The sequence below is a fragment of the Artemia sp. Qi Xiang Cuo genome, chromosome 6, assembly GCF_049724085.1.
Source record: "Artemia sp. Qi Xiang Cuo chromosome 6, ASM4972408v1, whole genome shotgun sequence".
NCBI lineage: Eukaryota > Metazoa > Arthropoda > Branchiopoda > Anostraca > Artemiidae > Artemia > Artemia sp. Qi Xiang Cuo.
In genome coordinates this window covers 45,126,802-45,139,197 of record NC_142799.1, presented here as the reverse complement: position 1 = coordinate 45,139,197, position 12,396 = coordinate 45,126,802, and the positions used below count along the sequence as shown (strand labels likewise).

The 12,396-nt window shown below is 34.1% G+C and overlaps 1 protein-coding gene across 1 annotated transcript in view; it reads left to right on the top strand.

The window, feature by feature from the left end:
• The window catches only part of Naa20A (N-alpha-acetyltransferase 20 A), a 94,722-nt gene that overhangs the window by 17,192 nt on the left and 65,134 nt on the right, over nt 1–12,396 (top strand). Inside the window, exon 3 of the mRNA XM_089090211.1 lies at nt 9,494–9,518. Within this exon, the coding sequence (XP_088946337.1) occupies nt 9,494–9,518 (25 nt within the window). The remainder of the gene's footprint in view (nt 1–9,493; nt 9,519–12,396) is intronic.

Below are 12,396 nucleotides of genomic sequence, written 5' to 3'. Positions count from 1 at the left end.
ACCCTGAACAAAATCGGTCTTTCCAAACTTTGATTGGTTGTGTTTTGGGATGTGATGGGCGTGGGGGGGGCTAGTTGCCCTCTAATCACTTTCGACTATTAAAAAGGGCACTAGCCACTCCAATTTCCAATCGAATGAGCCCTTTTTGAAGTTTCTACGACAACTCCTTCGATACGAAGTGCGCGGCTGAAGAAAAAAAATAATGTGCCCACATCGTTCTTTATTTAGGCAGCGCTTAGGCACCTCTGATTGATAATATTCTAAATAAAAACTAGGCATTTCAAAATAGAATCTATTAGGATCATAGTTCTTATTGATTTCTCTCAAAGTTCTTCATCCATCTCAGAATCGATATTAGCAGTGAAATTTGATTTATTCGGGTAAAATAGCTTGACTTGAGTGAGCTTGAAAACTTAATGCGTTGCTTAAAGATTGATCCAGTCGTTGAAATCGTCTTCTTAAATTTCTGTCATTTTCATGTAATTTATCACTAGTCATAGTTGTATTTTTATCTTCTGCTTCGACGATTGGAGCACCCAACTTTTCAGCATAGTTACGAAATCCAGCTTCCTCTAAGGAACGTTCATGGACTAAATTTCTTTGTGTTTCTCTACTTTTCACTATACTCGCTTGTAACTTATTTAACTTTATAGGATCCATTTATAAAATAAAAGTTTTATTGAATAACTTTCGAGAGTTCTTTTTCGTAATAACCCACCAATAAATGACTTAACTAATTTTATCCGAATGTTCATACCTTAAAGGGGTTGGTTGTTTTATTGCAGCTGTTTGAAACCGTTCAACTGTGTAATTGGGTAGGAAACCTTTATCAAAAACACCTTTACTTTTATTAATTCTAATCAAACAACCAACATTGAATTTGTTTATGGATGGTTTTTGAACTTTGATATCAGGAAATAAATTAGTGTACGCCTTCTTTTCATTTTCTTTTTTACTCGCTTCTACTGGTTTCATTTTGATGGGTCGATGATAAGAATTGTTTCAATTGTCAACGAAAGATGGTAATACATCTATCCAACGTTTTGTGGTGTCATGAGTAAAATATTTCTATAATTTCTCTTTGATTGTCATATTAAACCGTTCAACAATTTGAGCTTTCAATTCGCTTTCAGATGAGAACCATTGAATTTCATTACACGTAAAAAATACTTGAACGGTTTTCATAACAAATTCTTTACCTTTATCTGTTTGTATTTTTTTAGGTTTTCTATTTTTAAATAAATCCGTAAAACCATTAATTATTTCCTTACCCGTTTTATCCTTTAAAGGAATACACCTAGCATGTTTACTAAAACCACAGTTTATAGAATTAGCAGTATGATCATACCCTATCTCACCCATTATAAAAACCCGGACCAAGGTGCGAGTGCTCCAGAGAACGTTTTTGCAGATATAAACATCAGCGGCATTATATCTTTTCACGGGTAGACAAGTCAGATTTCTCTTGGACACGAAACAAGTGGAAACCCGCTATTACGAAGAATGCACTTTGTAACCATTTCTCGTTGATTGACGGAAACAGACTAACCCGCTAATGTAGAAATAAGTGGGTGGAGCTTTTTGTTCGTACCGAGAATGAAGACCAGAAATGATCTGCGATAAACTTACTGGATAATTCTATAAACTGTGACTAAAACAATCGATGACTGTAAGAACATAAATTAAAATTATTTTTTTCACTTTTATACTGCTATATATCAATCAAATCTGCTTGCCACTTGTCACCGATACTGAATGTAAACGCGTCTTATTTTAAATGTATGATAAGCTAGATGGTGTAAAGAATAACTGTTTTGATTTTGCAACACTTCTTAGATTTTAGTTTTGGTATTGTCAAACCATGTTCTTTTAATTTTCTATGTAAATCATCAGTCCATGAAAGTTTGAATAATAGAGTTCTAAAAGCTTGTTTTCCACGCTACTTTTGTTCCAGTACCAATTACCAATTACCACTTCCTGTTATCTTGGGTTTTTACTACTCATTTCTTCCTTTTTTAAAAAACGATTTTTCTTGCAACCTCAAAGTGTACAAATACCTATAATCATTGGCACATCATTTCTTGTTGGAACTGCTCGAGTTAAAGACTTGATTTATTATGATTATTTAATAAGGTGCTGGATTGCGTGTATATCCAAGGGTGTCTACAGAATGGGGGTCATAAAGCTTGAAACTAAAAAAACTACCACAAAGAGGAGTAGGGTTACAACCTCCTAAAGCTTCTAAAGTTCAGAGTGTCATTGCTTTACTGAGAACAAAATATATTGTAAACATTTCTCTAATTATAGCATTGAACAATAAAAAACTGCTGAGACTTTTTTTTATTACTGTTTTGAGACTTTTTGTGTTTTTACAAATAAAACTACATTGTTCAAAATACATATAGTTTTCAATAGAACGGCAAATGAAACTCAAATCGTTTAGTGAGATTGAGAGGGAGGAGGAGGTACTACCACTCTCATTTGTAAACCTTGATTAGCGTTGTGAAATTTTTTACTGTTGTCTTAAACGGTGGCTGGCGTTTACCCCCCCCCCCCCTGCAATTAACCCCCGGAAAATACCCCCCGCGCGGAAAATAACCCCCCACCCTCGTGGAAAATAAGGCTTTCCAAATTTGAGAATTTTATTTCAGTTTTTTTCCGTAGGGGGAAGGAATTTTGGTACTTGTGTATTATACGCCACTCAATCAAGTTTACGCTGTGTAAAACTCAAGAACGAACCGGTTTCCTTGTTAGTTTCTCAAACAGTTCGTGGTAACGAACTGTAAGTAAGGAGCCACTCGGCTCAATGGTAACCGAAACTGTAGAAAAGGGATTTTTGATACAAATAGATACATCCAAAAGAATCAAATTTTAATGCTGACTTCAAATATATAAGTTTCATCAAGTTTAATATTACCCATCAAAAGTTACGCGCCTGAGAAAATTTGGCTGATTTTAGAAAAAAGGGGGACAGACCCCCTAAAAGCTATAGAACCTTAATGAAAATCACACCATCATATTAAGCGTATCAGAGAATCCTACTGCAGAGGTTTCAAGCTCCTAGCTACAAAAATGTGGAATTTTCCTTTTTCTGCCAGAAGAAAGATCACGGATGCGTGTTTATTTGTTTTTTTTTTTTCTTTTTTCTTTTTTCTTTTTACCCGGGGTGATCGTATAGACCCAGTAGTCCTGTAATATCGCGGAAGGGCTAATTCGAAGGGAAAATAAAAGTTCCAGTGCTCTTTTTAAGCGACCAAAAAAAATGGAGGGCAACTAGGCCCCATCCCACGCTCATTGTTTCCCAAATTCACCCGATCAAAGTTTTGAGATAGCTTTTTTGTTTAGCATGGTCGAACATGTTATAACTATGTCTTTTAGGATGACTTAATCCCTCAAAGCCCCCAGGAGGAGGGTTGAAAGTTATGAACTTTACCCATTTTTCAAATTTATTTTTGGTTTTGGGTAATTATACCGACTTTTTCAGGGGTAATTTTTTCGGTTAGTGAGGGTAGGGGTGGGTGGGGGGTTATATGGGAGGATCTTTTCATGAAGGAAGTTTTCATGAGGGAAGAGGCATTGCTATGAAGGGGGCACCGGATATTCCATCATTATTTAAAAAAAAATCAGAAATTAAATATAAATAAACAAGTTTTTCAACTGAAAGTAAGGAGCAACATCAGAACTTAAAACGAACAAAAAAAAATATTAGCTATATGATTGGGTTCACCTTCTAGTCAATGCCTCGCTCTTTAAGCCAAAGATTTTTTAGCACTTTCATAAGAGCTATTTATTCTAATTAACGGTCTTTGTGATTAGGGGGTCATTTTTTAAAGAATTGCAACAAGATTCGAACTTTAGCTCAAAGAGCAAGGTATTGACTAGGGGGCAAACCTCCTAATATACGTATTAAAAATATATGAATATAGAAGTTCGTTACGTAAGTTAATTCGTAAGTTACGTATATTTATTACTAATAAAAACGTTCGTAAATAAAATTCAACAAGTTTCGAGAAAGCCATTTAACCAAATAAAAGTAAAATTAATATACAAATTTTGTTTTAATTATTCATGCACGGTGAGCCAAAATAAAAACCTGCATTAATTAAAAAACGTTCACAAAAGAAATAAAAAAAACAATTTTTTTTAACTGAAAGTAAGGAACGACGTTAAAACTTAAAACGAACAGAAATTATTCCGTATATGAAAGGGGCTGTCCCCTCCTCAACGCCTCGCTCTTTACGCTAAAGTTTGACTTTCTCACAACTCAATTTTTGTTTAAACAATAAAATTTTGTTTTACTTGCAAATTTTTTAAATTAACTTTAACAAAATTCACACCATTATATTCAGCTTATCAACGAACATTATTAAAGAAGCTTCAAACTCCTATCTGCAAAAATGTAGAGTTTCGCATTTTTAATTAACTTTAACGAAAATTACACCATTACATTCAGCTTATCAGAGAACCCTATCAAAGAAGTTTCACGCTCCTATCTACAATTAAATAAAAAAAAACAAGTTTTTTAAACTGAAAGTAAGGAGCGACATTAAAACTTAAAACGAACAGAAATTATTCCGTATATGAAAGGGACTGTCCTCTCCTCAACGCCTCGCTCTTTACGCTAAAGTTTTTTATTGTTTTAAAAAATAAAGTTGTGAGACAGAGTCAAACTTTAGCGTAAAGAGCGAGGCGTTGAGGAGAGGACAGTCCCTTTCATATACGGAATAATTTCTGTTCGTTTTAAGTTTTAATATCGCTCCTTACTTTCAGTTTAAAAAACTTGTTTTTTTATTTAATTTTTGAACGTTTTTGAATAAATGCAGGTTTTGATCTTGGCTCACCGTAAATTAATAATAAAAAAAAAAAATTAATATTAATTTAATTTTATTTAGTTAAATGGCTTTCTCGAAACTTGTTTAATTTTATTTACGAACGTTTTTATTAGTAATAAATATACGTATATGAAAGGGACTGTCCCCTCCTCAACGCCTCGCTCTTTACGCTAAAGTTTTTATTTTTTTAAAAAATAAATTTTTGAGACAGAGTCAAACTTTAGCGTAAAGATCGAGGCGTTGAGGAGGGGACAGTCCCATTCATATACGGAATAATTTCTGTTCGTTTTAAGTTTTATTGTCGCTCCTTACTTTCAGTTTAAAAAACTTGTTTTTTCTATTAAATTTTTGAACGTTTTTGAATAAATGCAGGTTTTGATCTTGGCTCACCGTACATGAATAATTAAAACAAAATTTTCATATTAATTTACTTTTATTTAGTTAAATGGCTTTCTCGAAACTTGTTTAATTTTATTTACGAACGTTTTTATTAGTAATAAATATACGTAACTTACGAATTAACTTACGTAACGAACTTCTATATTCATATATTTTTAATTTGTTTATTAGGGGTTCGCCCCCTAGTCAATACCTTGCTCTTTAAGCTAAAGTTCGAATTTTGTTCCAATTCTTCAAAAATGACCGCTTAATCACAAAGGCCGTTAATTAGAATAAATAGCTCTTATGAAAGTACTAAAAAATCTTTGGCTTAAAGAGCGAGGTATTGACTACGGGGTGAACCCAATAATATATGTAATATTTTCTGTTCGTTTGAAGTTTCGATTTTGCTGCTATTGCAGTTGAAATACTTGTTTTTTTATATTAAATTTCTGATCTTTTTTAAATAATGCTGGGAAGTCCGGCGTCCCCTTTATAGCAATGTCCCTTCCCCCATGAAAACTTCCTTCATGGAAAGATCCTCCCACATAACCCCCGACCCACCCCTCTCCCCCACTACCAGGAAAAATCTCCCCTGAAAACGTCTGTATACTTCCAAATAACCAATATTATATGTTAACATTGGGTAAAATTCATAAGTTTCAGCCCTCCCCCGGGAATTTAGGGGGATTAAGTCATCCTAAAAGACATACGTATAATATTTTCGAACATGCTGAACAAAATGGCTATCTCAAAATTTTGATCAGGTGACTTTGGGAAAAAAAATGAGCGTGGGAGGGGGTCTAGTTGCCCTCCATTTTTTTTGGTCACTTAAAAAGGGCACTAGAACTTTTAATTCCCATTCCAATGAGCCCTCCCACGATATTCTAGGACAACTGGGTCGATACGATCACCCCTGGGGAAAAAAACAAACAAACAAACAAATAAACACGCACCCGTGATCTTTCTTCTGGCAAAAAATGAAAAATTCCACATTTTTGTAGATGGGAGCTTGAAACCTCTACAGTAGGGTTCTCTGATACGCTGAATATGATGGTGTGGTTTTCATTAAGTTTCTATAACTTTTATGGGGTCTTCCCCCCTTTTTTCGAAAATCAGCCAAATTTTCTCAGGCGCCTAACTTTGATGTGTAAAATTAAATTGATAAAACTTATATATTTGAAATCAGCCTTAAAATCTGATTCTTTTGATGTATCTATTGGTATCAAAATTCCGTTTTTTAGAGTTTCGGTTACCATTGAGCCGGGTCGCTCCTTACTTACAGTTCGTTACCACGAACTGTTTGAAAATGTGGAAATTTGCATTTTTTGCTCGAAAAAAAATCACGATGCTTGTTTTTTTTTCAGGGGTGATCGTTTCGACCAAGTGGTCATAGAATAATGTGAGAGGGCTCATTCGAACGGAAATTAAAAGTTCTAGTGCCCTTTTTAAGTGACCAAAAAACTGGAGGGCAGCTAGACCCACTCCCACGCTCATTTTTTTTTTACCAAAGTCACTTGATTGAAATTTTGAGATAGCCATTTGGTTCAGCGTACTCGAAAAATGTAAAAACTATGTCTCTAAGGATGACTTAACCCCCCCACAGTCCCAAGTGGAAGGGCTGCAAGTTTCGAACTTTGCCATTGTTTACATATAGTATAGGTAATTGCGAAGTATACAGATATTTTCCGGGGGGATTTTTTCTGGTAGGGGGGGGGGCGGGGGGAGTTGTTTTACGTGGGAGGATCTTTCCATAGAGGAATTTTTCATGGGGAAGGGAATTTTTCATGAAGGGGGTGCCGGATTTCCCAGCATTATTTAAAAAACGATCAGAAATTAAATTAAAAAAAAAATGTTTCTTCAACTGAAAGTAAGGAAGAACATGAAAAGCTTTACTAACAGAAATTATTACATATATTAGGGGGTTCGCCCTGTCGTCACTACCTCGTTCTTTACACTAAGGTTTTTCTTAGTACTTTCAAAAGAGCTATTTATTCTAATTAAACGGCCTTTGTGATTTTCAAACAGTTCGTGGTAACGAACTGTAAGTAAGGAGCGACCCGGCTCAATGGTAACCGAAACTCTAAAAAACGGAATTTTTGTACCAATAGATACATCAAAAGAATCAGATTTCAATGCTGATTTTCAATATATAAGTTTCATCAAGTTTAATCTTACCTATCAAACGTTACGCGCCTGAGAAAATTTGAATTACGCGCTGATTTTCGAAAAAAGGGGAAAAGACCCCCTAAAAATTATAGAATCTTAATGAAAATCACACCATCATATTCAGCGTATCAGAGAATCTTACTGAAGAGGTTTCAAGCTCCTATCTACAAAAATGTGGAATTTTGCATTTTTTGCCAGAAGAAAGATTACGGGTGCGTGTTTATTTTTTTATTTTTTTTTCTTTTCCCCAGGGGTAATCGTATTGACCCAGTGGTCCTAGAATATCGTAACAGGGCTCATTCGAACGGAAATTAAAAGTTCTAGTTCCCTTTTTAAGTGGCCTAAAAGATTGAAAGGCAACTAGGCCCCCTCCAACGCTCCTTTTTTCTCAAAGTTACCTTATTAAAATTTTGAGAAAGTCATTTTGTTCAGCATAGTCGACAATCTTATAACTATGGCTTTTAGTTTTACTTAATCCCCCCCAGTGCAAAGGAGCAGGGCTGAATTTTTGTCACTGGTTACATATCCTACTGTTCGTATTTGTTAGGGGGTAGAATACATCAATTTTCAGGGCGAATTTTTTTCGATTGGCGGGGGGGCTAGAGACGAGGGGGACTCGTGAACCGATTTCCGTGGAGGCTGTTTCTTTGGGGTAAGGGAAATTTATATGAATGGGGCGCCGTATTTCCAAGCATTATTTAAAGAACGATCAGAAATTAAATAAAAAAAACAAGTTTTTCAACTGAAAGTAAAGAGCAACATTAGAACTTAAAATGAACAGAAATTATTAGGTATATGAGGGGGTTCTCCCCCAAGTTAATAACTCGCTCTTTACGGAACAGTTTTTTTTAGTGCTTTAACAAGAGCTGTCTATTCAAATTAAAGGGCCGTTGTGATTAAGGGGTGTGCGAATTAAAAATTTTTTGAAATTTTAACGTAAATAGTATGATATTGACTAAAGTGAGAACCCCATCATATACGTAATAAAAAAAAAAACAATAAAAAAAAACAAGCGATACGGCTCAATAGTAATCGAAACGTTTAAAAACGGAACTTTGATGTCAATAAATGTATCAATAGAATGGGCTTATAATGCTGATTCTAAATATATGAATTTTATTAAGTTTAGTATTACTCATTAAAGGCTACGAGCCTGAGAAAATTTACCTGATTTTTTAAAGAGGGGGGAAAAATTCCCTAAAAGTGAAAGAATTTTAATAAAAATCACACCGTCAGATTCAGCGTATCAGAAAACCCTATAACATAGGTTTCAAGCTCATATCTGCAAAAATCTGCAACTTTGTATTTTTTGCCAGAAGAAAAATATACGAATATAGAAGAATATAGAAGTTCGAATATAGAAGTTTTTTGTTAATGGTGATTTGTGGTAGTTTCACACTTGGAAGATAAGAAAAACAAACTCATAGGATTTGCCAACGCTTTCTTCCGTAAAAACTTAAACAATTTAGAATTTGTTGGTTCCTAAAGCCTACTATCCTTTCAAAAGATAGCTAAACCTTTTTAAACTTTTCGGTGCTATATTTTAGATTAATTTTGATGATTGTTCGACTAAATTTTTTTTTCTACTTCAATTTTTTTTTAATTTGGCACTCGCTACTGCCAAAAATTGCCGAAGTTCATATTGAAGTCTTTTCAACACAAATGGAAATTTTTTTTCTAAGTTTTTAAGATACTTCTGGTCTGTAAATTCCTCTTTTTCCCGTTCCTTAGCACTTTTCAAAGAAAATAAAAAAAAACTCAAATAATCGTTTCAAATTTAGAAACCTTATTTTCCACAGGGGGGGGGGGTGTTTTCCGTGAGGGTACTTTCCGTGGGGGTAGGGGGGCATTTTGGGGGGGGGGAGTAAACGCCCAGAACCGTCTTATTGATGATTATGTGATAAATAAAAAATATTCCTTGAGATTCAAATCGTTTTCAGTGAAAGGCAAATGCCGATATTCTTTTAAATATGATAAACTCGCAAAATCAAAATATAAATATATTCTTAAATATATAGAACTCGCAAATCAAGTTAAGGTGCAGTGTATAACCCAAACGATTTTGAAAATTTATTCTTTTTATTAGACTAATCTTGGTAAATATTTTTTTTCAGGAACTTCGACCCTCTGACAGAAACTGTATCCTTTGCTTTAATTGCTAGTTAATTCGAATGAAACGTCTGGAATTGGCAGCGACGCTGCGCTGCCATCTTGTGCGGGTCATCGGTTTTTATCTTTTATAGCATTGTCATACAAAGTTGAATACTTGTAATGTTTAAAGCATATTCAGGTACAAAATTAGGGTTATAATCCCCCTATTTAAGTATTCAATCGTTCCTTAGCTTTGTCTAGAGCTCAAATATTATGCCGGGTGTCTGTTTAGTCTAACTACTGACATGTCCTGACATGTCGGTTCTATGATCATGGACTTTCCATCTGTAGTTTTGTTTTTAGCACTGAGTTCTGAGTTGTCAGGGATTAATGTAGATAAAAAAAAGTCGCCTCTTCAATTCGAAACATAACTTATATATGAAATTCGGCAATTATTCCGCAGGTCTGTAGCAGACTACTTTTATGGAATTCTCATCAATGTCCTTCCCTCTCTAATTTATGAAAGTGAGAGGGTGTGACTATTGCAAGAAAAAATGGTTCAGAATTAGAGACATGGAGTTTGTTTATCTCATAAGCTTCACATTCGTGTTTGGTGGATAGAAGTCAGGTCTTCACAGGATGATTTATCCATAAGAATATATGATACGACATTTATTAGCAGTGAAGGCCTTTTTGGGCCATGCTTATTACAAAAATACACAACCACAAAAACTTTATAAACAAAAACATACCCTTAAATCCAAACTAATAAATAATTAAAATGGTCCATTTGTGCCATACTTGTACCTACTAACTTTACCAACTTCTTAATCCCTATAAAATTTAATAACAATATAAAATCCATCCCTTCCTCACCTTTTTACTACGCAGGAAAAATTTTCTCCTTCAGTTCATTTAATCCCTTACCAAAACCCCAAAAATGGATTAAATCATCCTTCTAATTTCTCCACGTTGTGTAAAAATAAGACCTATCTTAGACCTCACCCTTTCCAAATGCTTGGTTCTCAAAAATAATCCGTACTTGCTTGGGTATACGCCTCATTCTAGCCCTAATCCTTTACCGTTATTCTACAGCCCAGCTTCTCCAAAACCTTTTAAAATATATCTTGCTTCGCTAGCTCAAGAAACTTTTCTCCTATTTCTAAAGAACTCTTGGTAAGCCGGCTTGAATAGTCTACCCTCTTGTAGAGTTAGTGGTTTCTTTAATACCTAATTATGGTAACGAGTGTATTTACTCTCACACTAATCGTCCCCAGTTTACCCCTTAAAACCAATCCATTAAAGTTATCACTGAGACCTGTCAAATTCTTTAAAAAAAACTCACCTGAATTGTCTATAACTTATTCCCTTTTTAAAATCCTCATATTTCACAACCATCACTAAACCATAGTCTAAAATTATTATTGACTATCTTCTTCATTAACTTGTTGTCACTAAGGCCTATATTTCTTAAACTGCTACTTAGTACAATCCACATTCCCCTTAGTCCTCTATTCACAATAGGCTTGTTTTTTCACTCATCAATGTGCTAAAATCTTACATCTTTCGTCAGAAAACGCTTAAAAGTGAAATCTTTGAACTATGATCTTACATCTTTTGTCGTTTTTATGCTAACGTCTTTCATAATTCTGCTCTGATCAGCGGTCTGAGAACAATGATGAGTATGTCATCAAAGTCCTCTCATCATTGTTCTATATGGCAGAAATATGGTGTCTTTCACGCTTTTTGCTAACATCAGTGAGCTGTAAAATCTGATAACAAAGATGAGTTGAAAAAACTATAATCTTTGCAGAAAGATGAAATATCTTATATGTAATATCTTTGTGCTAAAAACGGCCCTAATAAAACCGACATGACAATTCTACTTGCCATTTGATGAAACTTTGCACCCCAGATATGAAGACTTTTAGAATTTTTAATTCATTCACATTCACATTAAACACCATTCACATTAAATATAAAAAAAATAAATTTTTATCTCCAAGTTAGTAAAAACTAGAAAGCAATAAGAAAATTCATTAGGACTAAAACGGAAAGCCTGAGGCAATCATGGAATTTTGCACCTATACAAGAACAGCTTTTATGTCATGACTGGCCCGTGCTTTTATTTTTAGTCTAGAAAAATTTTATTTTTCTCGAAGTAAGATATTTCTGATTATTTTGGAGATATAAGTTTTTTGTTCCTTAACGTAAATTTACTCTATAGTCTTTTGGTAATACTTGTTAACATTTTTTACCCCTCATACCTATAAAAAGAAAATTATTCATTTGTCACCAGTAATAGTGGGACCTGAGATTAATTCATACTTACAAGCAATATGGATAGAAACGTGTTTACTCACCTTTAATATTTACAAGAATTTGTGCAGTTAGTATAAAATTTCCTAATATTATTTACTCAGAATTATTCACCTTTCGCAAATCAAATCTCGGAAACTTAAGAGCAAAAACAGCCGCTAGTCCCGAAAACAAAAATAACCAGTGCCATCTAGCGTTTAATAGCTTTGTTTGACCCACAACTACTGTATACTTGTCTTTTCAGGCTCTCTGTGCTCCTTGAGACTTATTGAAGTGTAATTTCCTGTTTCCTTTTCTTTATTGTTAAAGGAGACATAACGAATTGCCTCTCTGTCCTCTTTGTAAAAATTTTATATATAGCGTTTTTGTTCAATAAAATCAAGTTCAAGCTTAAAATGCAAGTGAGGGTAAAGCCAGAAAAATTCTGCCCACAGCAGGCCTACCCACTTAAAGTCAACTAACCTGCAATACCCGCCAAGATTTTCCTTTGCTAAACTAGCCCTATTTTATGTAGAGTGTATTTTGACTTTATATAATTTTTGAATGTAAAATATATTGATTAATTATCGCTTAAAGAGAAATTTAAGCTTGAATCCTCTTGCATTGC